At 54.2% G+C, this 16,207-nt stretch overlaps 1 protein-coding gene across 30 annotated transcripts in view; it reads left to right on the forward strand.

Moving 5' to 3' along the window:
• LOC102982825 (folliculin-interacting protein 2) overlaps window positions 1–16,207 on the forward strand; it is a 215,546-nt gene that overhangs the window by 104,022 nt on the left and 95,317 nt on the right. For 26 of the 30 annotated variants that reach the window (XR_008617732.1, XR_008617734.1, XR_008617733.1 and 23 more), the window contains 6 exons: window positions 4,031–4,232; window positions 4,531–4,619; window positions 6,778–6,924; window positions 7,043–7,212; window positions 12,711–13,806; window positions 14,606–14,762. Coding sequence is in view for 16 of the 30 variants with exons in the window: in XM_055085788.1 (XP_054941763.1) it covers window positions 4,031–4,232; window positions 4,531–4,619; window positions 6,778–6,924; window positions 7,043–7,212; window positions 12,711–13,806; window positions 14,606–14,762 (1,861 nt within the window). In the remaining 14 variants the exon portion in view is untranslated. Of the gene's footprint in view, window positions 1–4,030; window positions 4,233–4,530; window positions 4,620–6,777; window positions 6,925–7,042; window positions 7,213–12,710; window positions 13,807–14,605; window positions 14,896–15,279; window positions 16,166–16,207 lie in introns of all 30 variants that reach the window. The other 4 variants (XR_003680426.2, XR_008617736.1, XR_008617737.1 and 1 more) reach the window with 4 other exon arrangements.

Raw genomic sequence — 16,207 nt, forward strand, 5'->3', positions numbered from 1 at the left:
ACAGCAGGGAGAGGCCCGCGTACCGCAAAAAAAAAAAAAAAAAAGAAAAAGAAAAAGAAAAAAAACCCCATAAATTTCAGCACATCTGGATCAGACAGTTCTTATGGAACAGTTTTGCTAAGATTCAGTTCTTCACACACATCCATTTTGTGTAAGTCTGAATTGAATTTTAAATGTATCTTTATACACGGTTATTTTAATGTTTCCTCTGCCATTTCCTGTGACTTATAGAGGTCTTAGAAGAAACTGGAAGTGTCTTCGTGGGCTGCATATAATTCATAATGCCTGTTTACGCATTGTGTCACTACATCGTCAATTATCCGGAAATTGAATTTTAAAATGGGCTTCATTATTAATAATTTCTTCTTCTGAAGCTTCATATGAAAGTTGTGGGTATTTTCTATCCAGTGCAGCAATCTCTACATTGAATTTCTGTTTCTGTGCCTGTGGATATTTGCTTTGCAGTGTTGCTGCAGTTTTCAGAACGAGATATTAACAAACTCTTTAAAGAATCCTAATAACTCCCTGATGTACTTTGTTGCACTGTGCACTGTAGGTTCCTACTTTGTGATAGTTTACTGCCCTGGGGCTCAGGACGAATAGCTAGGTGTTGTGCAGACTCCACAGGGGCGGGCTCTGATGATGGTCAGACAGGCTGCCTCCCCCTCGGTCCGGGCCTTGCCCCAGCCCTCCCCGCCTCCCATGGCCGTGCGCTCTGCCGCCGCCGCCGCCCATCTGGGCCCAGGGCCCAGCCTTGGGGCCTCGGGGCACCGCCCTGGTTGTGGACTCGTGGGTGTGTGCCTGACCCCAGGCCAGCCACCCAGCTTCCGACCCCCCGCCGTGCGCTCGGCCGCCTGGCGTCTGCCCTGCCCACGCCCATGCGTCAGCACCCCATCAGACTTCCCTTGCAGAGCGCAAGTTAAAGGTGACACGGTTAAGCATCAAGGTAGCGCCCGGAGAAGGTCACCGCGAGCCTGGGCCCTCCTGAGGGCAGCCCCGCGAGGCAGGGGGCGCAGGCTGTGAGCCGGTGGTCCTGGACTCGCCCTTGCCTGACGCCCAGGACGGAAGAGCTGCAGGCGCTCAGCTTCGGTCGCTGTGCCCGCAGAGACCCTTCGATTACCGGGGCTGCCGCCCGTCTCTCCCTCGTGGCAGGCGCGTGGGCAGGGATTAGGTTCTGACGCGGGACTGGAGAACACTGGGTACCAGGGATGCGACTGCCTCCGGCTTTGAGAGCAAGTCACAGCACTCAGAGACCTGGTCCCTGAGAGAGTGCAGAGCGGCCAGGGAGGAGCTTCACAGTCTTAGGGTTGGTTGCTCGCTGACCCCCGTGCCACGTGGGGAGCTTTGGCGACCGGCGGGTGGGGGAAGTCGGCGGCGGACAGTTTACCCGCGGGCGCAGGGGTGCTGTCCGTGGAGGAGAGAAGCTGCGGATTCCCCCCTCAGTGCGGCTGGTGAAGCCCTAAAGAAGCAGGTATGACGTCCCAGAAAGGCTTTGGCCCGGAATTGTAAAATGAATAACCAGCCAGAGTCGCTGACGAGATGTTCCTTGACCTGCAGAAATGGTGATTTCATACGTTCCAACATAACCCACAGATTCCGCCTACATTCAGAGCTGACATAACCAGTCAGACTGAGCGGTCCTGAGGCCAGTTACAGGTCACTGAGATGTACTTAAATAGTCACAGTTTTTGCTTTATTTAGGATCTTGAAGTATTTACAATGTATGTAAATGCTCATTCATGTGTCAACAAAATTCTATTTGAAAAATCCAGTGTGTAGCGTGGTCTTCCCTTGACTTGAAGGCCTGTCAGCTGGTGTGATCGCTCCCAGCCCGTCCCCCCAGTGGATGGCTCAGACGTGGCACCAGAGCCCCTGGTCATTCCCCGTGTCCGAGCAACGAGCCAGGGCTAGCAGACAGAACCCCCGGGCTCTGACTCCGGCGTGGTCACTGATAAGCTTTCTGTTTTGAAGCAAGCTGGTTAGGCACTCTGCCCCAGTTGGCACGTGTGCAGAATGGTCCGTGTATCTTACCCGTTGCCTTGAGGGTAAAGCTAGGATGAAGTATTCGTGTGCATACTTAAATTTTTTAAGACATCTGAAACATGCTTTCATCGTAGATTGATCTTAAAAGTATATTTACAAATACCGCATGACCTGATTTATTCCAGTTTGCGTGGTTGATCCAAGACGACAGACTGAATGAAGCTCAGTTGCTTTAGAATTCAGCAGAGAGACAGAGGGAAGCGAGTAAGAGCCACGCGCGCTATTAAAGCTGCGGGTGTTTTTCAGAAATTCAGCAGACGGCACCGTCCGCTGGGCTGGGTGCAGTTGGTTACTGTTTCTAGGGTGGCGCTGAAGCTGACACACATCTGCAGAGGGCTCAGTGGTCACTGCAATCTGATTATTAAGGACCACATTGGCCAAAGATGAGCGGACTGATGTAGTCATTTTACTTTTGCAAAAGGGGGGAAATAGGAGATAACGAAGAAGAAAGGGTCGTAAGAAAGAACTGGTGTAACACGAGCTCAGAATTTCCTCTACAGAATAGGAGTAAACTGGTGCAGAAAAACAAAGTTATAGGATGAGTACTCTGGAAAAGAAGAGGGGGCATTGTTTGAAATTAAGTAAAATGGTAAGAGCGCCTCGAGAATTGCTTTCTGACGAGCAGATGATTAGGCTCTAGGGATTTCTCAGAGAAAGCAGGTGCTGGTTTATTTTCACGGGCAGCATTTACAAGGGCACCTGCAAACCGTGTCCTTGCCATGCCTGCCGGCGAGGACTTTTACTGATTTACCAGCCACACCTGAGTCCCCGGGATCTTGCTTAAAGTCGAGCAAAACAATGACGTATCCCTCTGAGGTTAGAGCAAGGTGTCTTCTCCTTCCCTTTAAAAATAAGATAGCTTTCCTGACCATAAAACTTCTGATGTGTGTATGTTTTTAAGACGTGGGTATGTTGGAAATCACGGGCACATTACAGGCTGTGAGCAGGCCACTACAGAACAAGTTAAAGACCAAGAAGGAGGCTGGCTGCCTCAAGCCCCGTGAGCAGACGTGACCGTTAGGGTGTAGTTTGTAGTAAAGGAGGTGGTGTCCCAAGCTTGGTGACAGACAAGGCTGAACGGTGGAGCCCGTGAGAAAGAGAAGGCTCCCTGCACGCCTACCATGGGCCAGGCTGGGCGCTTTCATTTGCAGTGTGATGTCCTTTGCTTTGGTGTCTTTGTAGAAAAAAACAAACTAATTAAAAAAATTTCTTTCACTCTTGCCGTTAGCAGCTATGTGGTCACTTGCTGGATTTTCAGGCTAAAGTAGAGACATGGATTGGCCGTATTTGTGAGGCTTATCCCTTACGACAAATTGAATACATATTCAGAGTTTATTGGCTTCTCTTATCCTAGAAGCAGGTTCTCTGCAAAGAATCTTAAGTTGGTCGAGGATCTGACTGTAGCAAAAGAGAGGTGGGTCTTTCTGCTTGGGGTTTTTCCCAGAGAGTATCCTCACTCTCATGGCTTAATCTCAGCATTTATAGGAGTAACTTCATCTAATGGTTTTAATAACCTTGGGAAAGTAAGCCTCAGCTACTAATAAATGTCCAAACGTGATGCCCGGGTCACACAGAATACCACAGAGGACCATCTCCCCTCAGATGTTCTTTATCCATCGGTATCTATCAGCCGAAACAAAGGGCCTGTGTTTTGAGCCAACAGATGCTTCACACCCCTTCCTAAATGTGGCCGATCTGATGTGACATAGTCCAAGGGAAAAGGACTAAGAATCTAACAAGAGGACGTTTGAAATCACTTCCAGTTCTCACTTAAGTTTCTTTTTGTGTTAGGCTAACACTGAGTGTCAAGCGGAGATTTTCATTTTCACGACCGAGTCTGATGCAGGAGGACGACCTGGCAACAGACACACTCTGCTTTAGGACCGTGTGCCCGGATCGGCCGTCAGGGTGTCGCCCTGGCTTTACGGTTTGTCCGCGGTGTGGTTCACCGATGCAGGGTGACTGCTGAAACCCCTTCTCCTTCCAGGTCAACGGATGAGACGTTCAGCTTGGCCGAAGAAACCTGCAGTTCCAACCCGGCCATAGTTCGGAGGAAGAAGATCGCCATAAGCCTCATCTTTTCCCTGTGCGAGAAGGAGGAAGCCCAGAGGAACTTCCAGGACTTCTTTTTTTCTCATTTCCCCCTGTTTGAGTCTCACATGAACAGGCTGAAGAGTGCAATTGAAAAGGTACTGAGAATGCAATCCACCGTCACACGGGGCTGTAAGGGTGGAGGGGTCTCTGTACCGGGTCGCTTTCCCAGGGCATGTAGATCGGCTGCAGCAGTGGTAGGAAGTTCCCTAGGCCGACTGATGTCAGGTACCGGGTCCTGATTGCTTTGGGAAAGGGAGTTAGTGCCCCCGACGACTTCGGTCACGACTAGCTTGAGTGTGGGCTCTAACATCCTCTCTTGCTAATGAAGCCCAGTAGATGGTTACGAAGGGATTTCTTCTCCGCGTAACGTGGCTTCTTTTCTTTCCGCCGAAGGCCATGATCTCCTGCAGGAAGATAGCGGAGTCAAGTCTCCGTGTCCAGTTTTATGTCAGCCGTCTGATGGAAGCTCTGGGGGAGTTCAGGTAAACTGGCAAGGTTTGGCAAAGCCAACAGGGGAAATTGGTGAGCAGCGGCCGTGGATGTCGGATGCGTGGAGACCACGACTCGGGAATGTGGGGGGCTGGCGGTTATTAGTCATTTTAGCAGCTCCTTCCTTTGAAGCTAAGGCCCAGGGGAGCAAAAGGTTTAAGCCACCAGCACTGAGTAATCCTCACGACCGCCAGATAGACGGTCCCCGATGTGACTGTTCCTAACAGAGCGAATGGAGAAAACTAACATTCACACGTCTCGTGTCATCTCCCGAAAGCCCTAAGAGTACGCACTCTTAGCCCATCTTACAGATGTGGAAACTGGAGGTTGAGATGCTTGTCCACGGCATAAGTGGGGAGAGTATGCACGTCAGGGAGGTTACGCTCCAGTGTGCCAGGACAGCCCTGTGTACACCCGGTGTCCTCCCGTGCGTGTCCTGGTCAGGACATTAAATTGTATGGTCTCCCTAGCGTGTCCTCACCGTCCGTTCCTAACTGTTGATCTTTGTACCCCGGAGACCGGTTTTCTGGAGGTCTTGCCCCTCGTGTCTGGGCTGTAGCTGGGAGCCACGGTCACCATGCTGAGCGGGGCTGTTGCAGCGCTTCTTAGGGGCAGTTTCTGGGCGCGGAATGGAATCGCACTTCAGAGCCATCACGAGCTAATTAAGAGTCCAACCATTCCTCTCTAGCCCAGGGATAAAAATGTTTACGATTCTTAGAATGTTAGAACGTTTTTGTGATGCTTAAGGTAGAGGCTGGTGAACTCTAATGCTGCGTGGAGCAAAATCCCCACCCGGCCTTAGCTGAGCTCTGGGTTATGTGTAAAGTACTCAAGTAGCACGTTAGTCCTTATCTAGGGATCATTCAGACCCAAGTCGCACATTTGAGAAAGAGTGTGAAGCTGTGTGTTTCGATGGCAGTGTGGTGACCAGCGAACCTTCTACGGTTTGTGTGGGCCGCGCCGGGCGGGCTGTGGTCAGGCTCGAAGCTGGCTTGTGCTGGAGGGTCTGGACACTCATTTAATAGAAGGTCCGGAATCTGAAAGGACAGGACCTGAGGCCTCACTGTGGATAGACGGGTCTCACCCTTACCTCAGCGACCTGCCGCTCCAGGAACAGCGACAGGATCACGTGTTAGCCTTTGGAAACCTTGGTGTCTGTAAGTGAAGCCCAGGTCCACGTAGCTGTCACTTGTCACTGCTGGCTGCTTAGCAGGTGCTCTGCCTTGTGGCAGGGCAGGATCCTGTGTGTCGCGGCTCTTCGATGCACACGGCCGGAAGCTCAGGTCAGCATCTGCCTCGCGTACCTCCATCCGGGAAGAGGGGGTGTTCCCTAGACGCAGAGGTGCCAGTGGAGATCCTAGGCCCGTTGGTGCGCTCGCTGGAAGGACAGCCACGAGCCACGCGGCCTGGAGCGGAGTCCCTGGCACCAGGTGCTCTCGTCGGACCTTGACATTCGCTGCGTGTGTGTCTCCCGCAAGGAACTCCTTTACACCTCCAGTTTCCGAAGCTGTAAAGGGACACGGCCAGACTCGTCACTTTCCCTAACAGCTTACGGTTCTAAGGATCTGATTCTATTAGCCCATGTAACAATCTAGCATATAATATGGCGAAGAAGAGCCATTTATTTATGTCCTTTTTGCATCTAAAGTGAATAGGGTGCTTTGGTTCAAAGAACGAAAGCACTAACCAGAAGTTGGGAGACTTGAGTTCCCTCTGGTCACATTTCCAGTCTAGCATGTTCATTCTTTCTTCCTTTATTTTTTTCCTATGAAAATTGGCATAAATTCTGACACGAGGCATCGTGCAATTAAGTTTTTTTAAGGATGACTATTTTATATCAGTGGTTAGTATACTTTTCCTGCAGAGGGTCTGTGCCCCACGGCTGCTCAGCTTTGCTGTTGTGCAAACGCAGCGACAGATAATAGGGAGATGATTGAGCATGGCTGTGTGCCAATAAAACTTTATTTATAAAAAAAAAAGTCAGATTTGGCCTGTGTATCGTGTCCTAGTTTACCGACCCCTGTTTTATATCCTGCTTTGGATGCCTTGGGGGCTACCTAGATCCAGGTGACTGTCTTCTTCTGGATCCCTTTATGCAAAGATCATCCCCCGTGACATCTGTGACAGTTCCGTGTACCTTCTCTTCTGTAGAGGGACCATCTGGAGCTTGTACTCCGTCCCGAGGATAGCCGAGCCCGTGTGGCTGGCCATGGTGTCCAGCACGTTGGAGAAGACGCAGCTGTGCCAGCGCTTCCTCAAGGAATTTACGCTCCTCATAGAGCAGATCAACAAGAACCAGTAAGCGGCGGCGCTCTGGAGCCCTGAATGCCAGCTCCGAGGCTGGCGTACGCGCTGTAGGCGACACGCCTCTTCCTGCATTGACTCACCCCGTTGTGTTTTCTCCCGTTTCTCCAAGGTTTTTTGCTGCCTTGCTGACCGCAGTCTTAACCTACCACCTGGCCTGGGTGCCCACCGTCATGCCTGTTGACCACCCTCCCATCAAAGCCTTCGCCGAGAAACGCACCTCTCAGCTGGTCAACACGCTGGCCAAGACACACCCATACAATCCTCTCTGGGCGCAGCTAGGTCAGTACCGGTCAGAGACCATGTGGGACAGAATAGGAAAAACGGGAGCCGCTTCAGTTGCTATTTGCCGTCCAGCCCGGCGATTCCCAGTTGTCACTGGGCTGCGGGGAACAGGGGACTGGCCCACAGATTCTACCTGCAAAGCGGGCCCCGTCCCCCCCTCCCCCCGCCGGAGCCTCGTTCTGCTCTTCAAAGCCATGTCGTCCGCAGCTGCCCCTCCAGTGGGGCTCCTTAACTCCGGCACCGTTGACGTTTGGGCCCGAAACTTCTCTGCCGGGTGGGGGGAGAGGACCGTCCCGTGCCTGGCCCGATGTTTAGCAGCATCCCTGGCCTCTGTTCACCCTCTGCCAGTGGAAACCCCTCTTCCAAAGTTGTGATGATGAAAAATGTCTCCAGATGATGCGGAATGTCCCCAGCGGGACAGGAGAGCCCCTGGCTGAGGACCACTGCCCTAGAGGGTGGACCGGATGGGAAGAAAGTCAGTAACACGCTCTAGGATTTTGCCGCCTTTTAAGTTTGAGCTGAGGTCAGAGCCCTTGTCTTTCTCTCCGTTGCCCCCTTAGCTGCTTCCTCGAGCTTTGTGCTCAGGCCTGGCGCGGGGACCTGACGTGCCGCGTGGCTGCTCGTGGAGTGTGCGCTTGCGGGCCCGGGGCTCGGGGATGGGAGAGGCGCGCTCCAGGGCCCGTCACTTGGCCGAGTCTGCAGTGACCCGTCAGGCCTGCACATCCGCTCTGTCCCAGGCCCCGTCCCTCTGCGGGACCCCGGGCCTGGCTGACACGCAGCTCAGCCTTGGGGAGCCTGCTGCCCGGTGGAGGAGAAGGGCCGTGTTCAGAACGCCCTGATCACTCCTTTGCTGGGGTGGGCAGAATCCCGTGAGGGACACGGTGTAGTGCAGAGGGCGAGGACATGCGCAGACGGCTGGACCGGATCCCAGCCTCCTGGGCAAGTGCCCTAACCCTCTGTGCCTCCGTTTCTCCATCTGTGAGATGGGTGGTCATGGCTGCCGTGGGAGTTCCACTGCTTGTACGTGAAGCCCCCAGTTACCGACACTGCTGCTGCAGATGTTGATACGGGGGAGGCACCAGGAGGGGGGGGGGCGTGGGAGGAGGGGGCCTTCAAGGAAGACACACTTAAGGAATCGGTAGAAGGGCAGCATTTTCCAGAAAACAACGGCAGACCGGGGAAAAGCACGGCAATCTCAGGAAACAGCGTGTTGTAACAGTAGTGAAAGCTGCCACCGTGAGCCAAGCACTGTTCTGGGTGCTTTCTGCACGTATTAATTAATCAGACTCTCATTCTAACCCTGGTACTGCGTCCTCACTGTATCACAGATAACAAAGCTGTCTTCCCCTGTGCCCGGGGTCATGAGATATGGGAGGTAATGTGGTTTAAAAAAGGCCACAGACCCCAACATTTATCATCTCAGTCATTTCTAAGTGTGCAGTTCAGAGCGTTAGGTCTGTTCACATCATTGTGCAAGCTCTTCTTCATTTTGTAAATTATACCCGTGCAGAACAGAGGCACCCACTCTCAAATTAGTAGCTTCTTCAGGCCTGGACTCAAAGAGTTGCCTTCAAGGTCAAGGTCCAGTAAGTCTGTTATCTTAGTGATGCCTTGTTCTGTGGAGGTCGGCTCTGAAGTAGCAGCACTGTTTCCATACACAGCTCTCCACTTCATACAGGTTAAACTGTTGTCAATTGTATTTTAATAGCCTTCTTTGTTTTTACTTTTTCCCATTTATGACTTAGTTATTATAATGCACAACACCAAAAGTTAAATGCATTGCTAAAAATTGTCATTCTGAGTGGACTTTCCAAAGTGGTTTTTTTGCCAGATTTTGGGTATGTAAATCTCGTCTTCTTTATTAACACCGGGGCTGATTTAACAAGAGTGCCTCATGAATCCCTGATGTGGCCGTGACACGCCGCAGCCAGGGCAGATGTGATCACGGGAAGTAACAGTACCACGCTCTTAGTCAAGAAAGTTTACTCAAACAGAAGTGCTTGTGCTGACATCAGACTACAGTTCTGAGTTGTTTTTCTGAAATCTTGCATGGTTTCTTAGTCAGTTGCAAAAGCCTCAGAGATAAAGTTCTACTAAGCCCTCACCTAGCTCTTTAAAAAAAAAAAACTTATTTATTTATGGATTGATTTTTGGCTGTGTTGGGTCTTCGTTTCTGCGCGAGGGCTTTCTCTAGTTGCGGCAAGCGGGGGCCGCTCTTCATCGCGGTGCGCGGGCCTCTCACTGTCGTGGCCTCTCTTGTTGCGGAGCACAGGCTCCAGACGTGCAGGCTCAGTAGTTGTGGCTCACGGGCCTAGGTGCTCCGCGGCATGTGGGATCTTCCCGGACCGGGGCTCGAACCCGTGTCCCCTGCACTGGCAGGCAGATTCTCAACCACCGCGCCACCAGGGAAGCCCCACCTAGTCCTTTTATAGAGAGGATTGTGTGATATCACTTCTATCCTGCCCTTTACCTGTTCTCAGGAGGCTTACCCTGGAAACCCTCTCTAGAGGGGGCACCTCCGATGCGTGCTGTCCCTTTTCCCTCAGTCTTAAACCTTAACAGTGTGATTAGTCTTATCTTACAAATGCCTGTCCTCCTCCCACCAGATGGAGTCCAACTTCCTGAGTTCTTATTTATAGCTGCTAACCATGCATCTCCTCCTCTCCTTTACCTAGGATCTTTTCACATTTTGATTTATTCCAACATTCTGATTATTCCTGCAATGCTTTCTGACTTAGGGTTGCTTATACAGATATGTAAGTGAGATAAATCCATGTAAAACACTCAGCACTGTGCTTGCACAGTCAGTAAGTGTTGGCTTTTTGTTGTAATTGTCAATAACATTATTATCAAAATATGGAAGGTGTGGCTTACCAAGTGTAATAGTCAGGTTTTATTACATGCAATAATTTTAATAGGCACTGGACAGACACTTGTGATGAGGAGCCTGCACTGATGGTTCGTTGACAGGTTTGCCTTTCTTCTTCCACCTTTAAGGCAAATGTTTGTGCTGCATTAGCCGGCTTTTAATCAATGTGTCAGGATATAAGTTATGGGACATTTTTCTCCAGTAGAATTTTCCTGTGAAGTAATAGAAAATAAATGAGATTCATTATTCATGAGCAAGTGATTTTCTTCTTATTAAACAAATTGATTCTCTTGGTGCCTGTGTGTATTGAGCGGACCATTTCATTAAGCGTTTTGAATTGATTCACTTGCACTTCCTGTTCAGAGATCCCGGAATTTCACCCCAGGGCCTATTGTCCTGGGATTCTTCAAAAAGATCTCATCATTCTAGTTTCCAAGATAAATTATTTGGTTTGGTCACATATTCAGGGCTCTGGCTTTAGCCTTACCTTGGGGAGACGGGATCAGCCAGCCCACTGAGCTGCCTGGAAAGGCCCAGCAAGCACCTCGAGGGACTGTGTACACAGCACTGCACCCTCTGTGCACTGGCACCGCACTGCCCCCAGTATACACCAGCACTGCACCCTCTGTGCACTGCACCCTCTGCACTGCCCCCAGTATACACCCGCGCTGCACCCAGTATACACCAGCACTGCACCCTCTGTGCACTGCACCCTCTGCACTGCCCCCAGTATACACCAGCACTGCACTGTCAATTTTTGGCTGTGTTGGGTCTTCGTTTCTGCGCGAGGGCTTTCTCTAGTTGCGGCAAGCGGGGGCCGCTCTTCATCGCGGTGCGCGGGCCTCTCACTGTCGTGGCCTCTCTTGTTGCGGAGCACAGGCTCCAGACGTGCAGGCTCAGTAGTTGTGGCTCACGGGCCTAGGTGCTCCGCGGCATGTGGGATCTTCCCGGACCGGGGCTCGAACCCGTGTCCCCTGCACTGGCAGGCAGATTCTCAACCACCGCGCCACCAGGGAAGCCCCACCTAGTCCTTTTATAGAGAGGATTGTGTGATATCACTTCTATCCTGCCCTTTACCTGTTCTCAGGAGGCTTACCCTGGAAACCCTCTCTAGAGGGGGCACCTCCGATGCGTGCTGTCCCTTTTCCCTCAGTCTTAAACCTTAACAGTGTGATTAGTCTTATCTTACAAATGCCTGTCCTCCTCCCACCAGATGGAGTCCAACTTCCTGAGTTCTTATTTATAGCTGCTAACCATGCATCTCCTCCTCTCCTTTACCTAGGATCTTTTCACATTTTGATTTATTCCAACATTCTGATTATTCCTGCAATGCTTTCTGACTTAGGGTTGCTTATACAGATATGTAAGTGAGATAAATCCATGTAAAACACTCAGCACTGTGCTTGCACAGTCAGTAAGTGTTGGCTTTTTGTTGTAATTGTCAATAACATTATTATCAAAATATGGAAGGTGTGGCTTACCAAGTGTAATAGTCAGGTTTTATTACATGCAATAATTTTAATAGGCACTGGACAGACACTTGTGATGAGGAGCCTGCACTGATGGTTCGTTGACAGGTTTGCCTTTCTTCTTCCACCTTTAAGGCAAATGTTTGTGCTGCATTAGCCGGCTTTTAATCAATGTGTCAGGATATAAGTTATGGGACATTTTTCTCCAGTAGAATTTTCCTGTGAAGTAATAGAAAATAAATGAGATTCATTATTCATGAGCAAGTGATTTTCTTCTTATTAAACAAATTGATTCTCTTGGTGCCTGTGTGTATTGAGCGGACCATTTCATTAAGCGTTTTGAATTGATTCACTTGCACTTCCTGTTCAGAGATCCCGGAATTTCACCCCAGGGCCTATTGTCCTGGGATTCTTCAAAAAGATCTCATCATTCTAGTTTCCAAGATAAATTATTTGGTTTGGTCACATATTCAGGGCTCTGGCTTTAGCCTTACCTTGGGGAGACGGGATCAGCCAGCCCACTGAGCTGCCTGGAAAGGCCCAGCAAGCACCTCGAGGGACTGTGTACACAGCACTGCACCCTCTGTGCACTGGCACCGCACTGCCCCCAGTATACACCAGCACTGCACCCTCTGTGCACTGCACCCTCTGCACTGCCCCCAGTATACACCCGCGCTGCACCCAGTATACACCAGCACTGCACCCTCTGTGCACTGCACCCTCTGCACTGCCCCCAGTATACACCAGCACTGCACTGTCAGTGCACTGCACCCGATATACACGGGCACTGCACCTGAGCACCCAGAACAGGGCTGATGCTGGCAGGACCAGCACTGCACCCTCTGTGCACTGCACCCTCTGCACTGCCCCCAGTATACACCAGCACTGCACTGTCAGTGCACTGCACCCGATATACACGGGCACTGCACCTGAGCACCCAGAACAGGGCTGATGCTGGCAGGGCTTCCAGGCCGACTTTACGTCACAGAGGAAAACTGAACGGTGGTCCTTCTAGGAATTACCTTTGTGCCTCAGTCAGGCGTGTGGAGAAGCGATGCTGGCCTGGGAGTAAGTCCTCTGTATGTCTCCTGTGCGGGCTGACGTACCCTTGACACGCTGCCCCAGACGACTTGTCTTTCTGTCCGCTTTGCCTCTAGGCGACCTTTACGGGGCCATCGGCTCTCCGGTGCGGCTGAGCCGCACGGTGGTGCTGGGGAAGCAGAAGGATGTGGTGCAGCGCATACTGTATGTGCTGACCTACTTCCTGCGGTGCTCGGAGCTGCAGGAGAGCCAGCTGGCGTGCGGCGCGAACTGCGGGCCAGACGGGCAGGCGCCGGCCGGGAGCAGCGTCACCACGGCCCTGGAGAGGGGCGAGGTGGAGGAGTCCGAGTACGTGGTGGTCACGGTGAGCAGCGAGCCCGCCCTCCTGCCGCCCGGCCCGCCCGACGCTGACACCGGAGACCTCTGCCCCCAACTCGCCGGACGAGGAGGCCGGGGGCCGGAGCAGAGCCCCGCGGCCCGCAGCGTCCGGAGACCTCGGGGCGCATCGTGCGGGGACCAGGAGAGCAAGAAGGAGGCGGCCCGCGGCGGCCCCGCGAGACCCCCCAGCGGCGCAGGTGCGTGCGTGGGGCCGGCCGGCGGGGAGGAGTCGGGAGGGGAGGTGCCCACGAAGCTGCCCGACCGCTCGGCGGCCCGGCCGTGCCCTGAGGGGCGTCCCTGGGGCCGGCCACCCTGGGAGAAGGTCACCTTCCACATCGGGAGCTCCGTGTCCCCGGACTCGGACTTCGAAAGTCGCACCAAAGCAGTGGAGGAGCGGCTGCGGGCCTGCAGGTGTGCGGAGCCAGCGCGCCGACCCCCGGCCGGGCCCGACGCGGCCCGGGAGGCCCGGGACTGGCTGGCTCCGAGGTGCTCCCGCGCCCCCGAGGCATCGGCGGGGGCCCGCGGCGTCAGGACCGGCGCCGCCAGGGAGGCTGCGGAGACGCCCGGCGCACCTGCCGACCCCACGCGCGCGCTACGGAAGCCGTGGGGTCGGGGCGGGGAGGACGCGGACGCGCCTGCGCGGAGCGGGCGCGAGGACGCCGGCTTCGGGCGGGAAGGAGGCCTCCCCAGGAACGAGAGCTCGGACAGCGCCCTCGGCGACAGTGACGACGACGCGTGTGCGCCGGCCTCGCCGGCCCTGGGCCCCGGCAGTGACGGTGACAGTGAGCGAGACCGGCCCGAAGGCTCGCCGGAGGTGGAGCTGCCGCTGCCCAGGTAAGGCCTGCGGGGGGCGGCGGGCCGGGCCGGGGAGATGCGGTCCGTGCAGCCGGCACCCACCGGCCCCGCTGCTGTGGGCTGCTACGGGCCAGGGTTATTCTCTCCACGCGTTAGCGTCCCCAGACGGGCCTGCCCTTCCTCAGCCCAGCTCCGAGCCGGGAGCTGGCGGTGGCTTTGCAGCTCTGGGGACGCTGGGGGCGCCGAGGGGCGCGGTGGCGGTGGCGGGCAGGGGTGTCACCTTCCGTCGTCCCCGCGGCAGATCTGTGGCCGCGGACACCCAGCCTGGGAGGTGGTGGGTCCCTCCTGCTTGCCGGTCAGAGCAGTTTGATGCGGTCAGGAAAAGCCCCTCTTCCTGAGGCTCCGTCAGTGGATGTTTGGTCCGTAAAGCAGCAACTAGAGGTTCCTTCTGTGCTTCCGCTGCCCTGGCTGCACTGTGAGCAGGTGTGCTGAGCTCCTCAAGCCAGACTTCGCCAGGATCCCCTCACCACGCTCACGGACCTTCCCTCTCTTCTCTCGACACAGTGGCTGGAGGGTTGCTCTGTGTGAGGTACAGGCACAGACTCGCAGCCGGCCGCCAGAATACTCAGTCTTTCCTGCTTTTCCCCCTCAGGAAAGCTCCTTTTTCCGTTCAGCTCCCTTCCTTTTCGTGCACCAGCGACCCACTTCCTGGAGGATTTGTGACACGAACCAGCCCCCGTCTGTTTTTCTCACCTGTGTCACTGGGGCTTTGTTCCAGCTGCCGTGCGGGAGGGGAGCGCACTTTCGCCGCGGGTCCTGATGGCCGGTATTGTCTTAGGTCTCAGAGCATCAGTAGCCCGCACGTGAGAAACTTCGGCCGCTCCCTCCTGGCGGGTTACTGCCCCACGTACATGCCAGACCTGGTGCTTCACGGGACCGGCGGCGATGAGAGGCTGAGGCGCTGCCTGGCCGCCGACCTGGTCCACACAGTCCAGGTGAGTGACGCCAGCTGGTCGCCCCGGGCTGCCGACCGGGGCGGGGGGGCGGCCAGGGGTGTGCTCGGCAACGGGTGCGATCGAGGGATTGTCGCCGGAGGTGCAGGCAGGGTTGCAGGACGCAGCGAGGCTGGTGAGCCACCCGGGCGGCAGCAGTGGGGGAGGAAGGGGGGCTGCCTGGCTGCAGGAGCACGGCAGGGGCGGGGACCTCACCTCTCTCCTCCAGCCTCTGAGCTCTCATGGTGCCCCCCGTTGGCTGCGCCCAGCCAGAAGCCAGAGAGCAAGGTCGTGGCCGATGCAGACGCGCTCCCAGGGCCCACAGAGGTCACCTCCCGAGCCACCCGAGCAAAGGGTGGATCTGGGGGCGGGTGGGTGGAGCAGACGGAACAATCCGCACAGATGGTGACAATTGTGTGCCTTCACGGGGAGAACCAAAAAGGTGTCACGTATGGTTTGCCTTTTAGCCGCTCCTTGCAAGGCCCTCAAAGTAATTTATTTTAACTGATTTGTCATTAAGTTCGCTTTGATGGCTGCATGAGAATGGCTGTATAGAGATTAACAAGTGTTCCTGCAAGATTGCCTTGTGGCTGCTGCTAAGCACTTCTCCGCTCTCTGCAGCGTGACGGGAACTGAGCAGCGATGGAAATGGTGTCGGTCTGACAGGCTGTTTTTAATTGAGCTGCTCTTGGACAGATGTGCAAAAATAGCTGTTTTGCATTGGAAACATACTGTATCTTGGGCAATAGGGAAGGTCCTCATCGCGTTAGGAAAATTGGAACTTGGCTAGCCACCTTCCTCCTCGCCCAACAGATCCTTTAGGAGAGGTGGACAGAAGGCAGTGCGTGCTGCCTTTGACCTTGAGCTTCTCCTCTGAAGACCAAACGTCCATCAGGCACAGGCCAAGCAGGCTGGAGGTGTTGGTGTGAAATGGGAAGAAAAGCCCGGTGGTGAAGCAGATGCGCTCACTCCCCTGAACGGGGAGGAAGGGAGATGGGGAGAGGGCGGCCTGAGGCTGGGGGCCCGCCCAGTGTGGGCGCTGGTACCACAGTCCTGACCCGCCCTGCTTTGTGCTTGGCCACCACCCTCCCCAGGCTGGCCCTGGAAGGAAGCAGTGCCGTTAATATTCTGTCTTCATAGTCGTCACGAGCACTGTGTCCTGGCCTGTCACCTCAGAGGCCCGCACGTCGGTGACCTCGGAGGAGGGGGATGCCCTCCTTGGACGACGCTCTTTCGGGGTCGGCTGAACCACGCGTGGAGGCTCGGTGGTTCTAGAGCCACGCATATGTTCAGTGCCCGCCCCACTGTGGACACGCATCTATCGACTGATAGCCCGTCTTGCCCTTATTATCTGCAAAACCATACACGACGCTCGTTATATCTTCCATCGGCTGACAAGTTCAGAGGTTTGTGTATTAGGTTTTCATGGTGACCATCTAGCTCTATAA

This window comes from Physeter macrocephalus, chromosome 7 (genome assembly GCF_002837175.3).
Source record: "Physeter macrocephalus isolate SW-GA chromosome 7, ASM283717v5, whole genome shotgun sequence".
Taxonomy (NCBI): Eukaryota; Metazoa; Chordata; class Mammalia; order Artiodactyla; family Physeteridae; genus Physeter; species Physeter macrocephalus.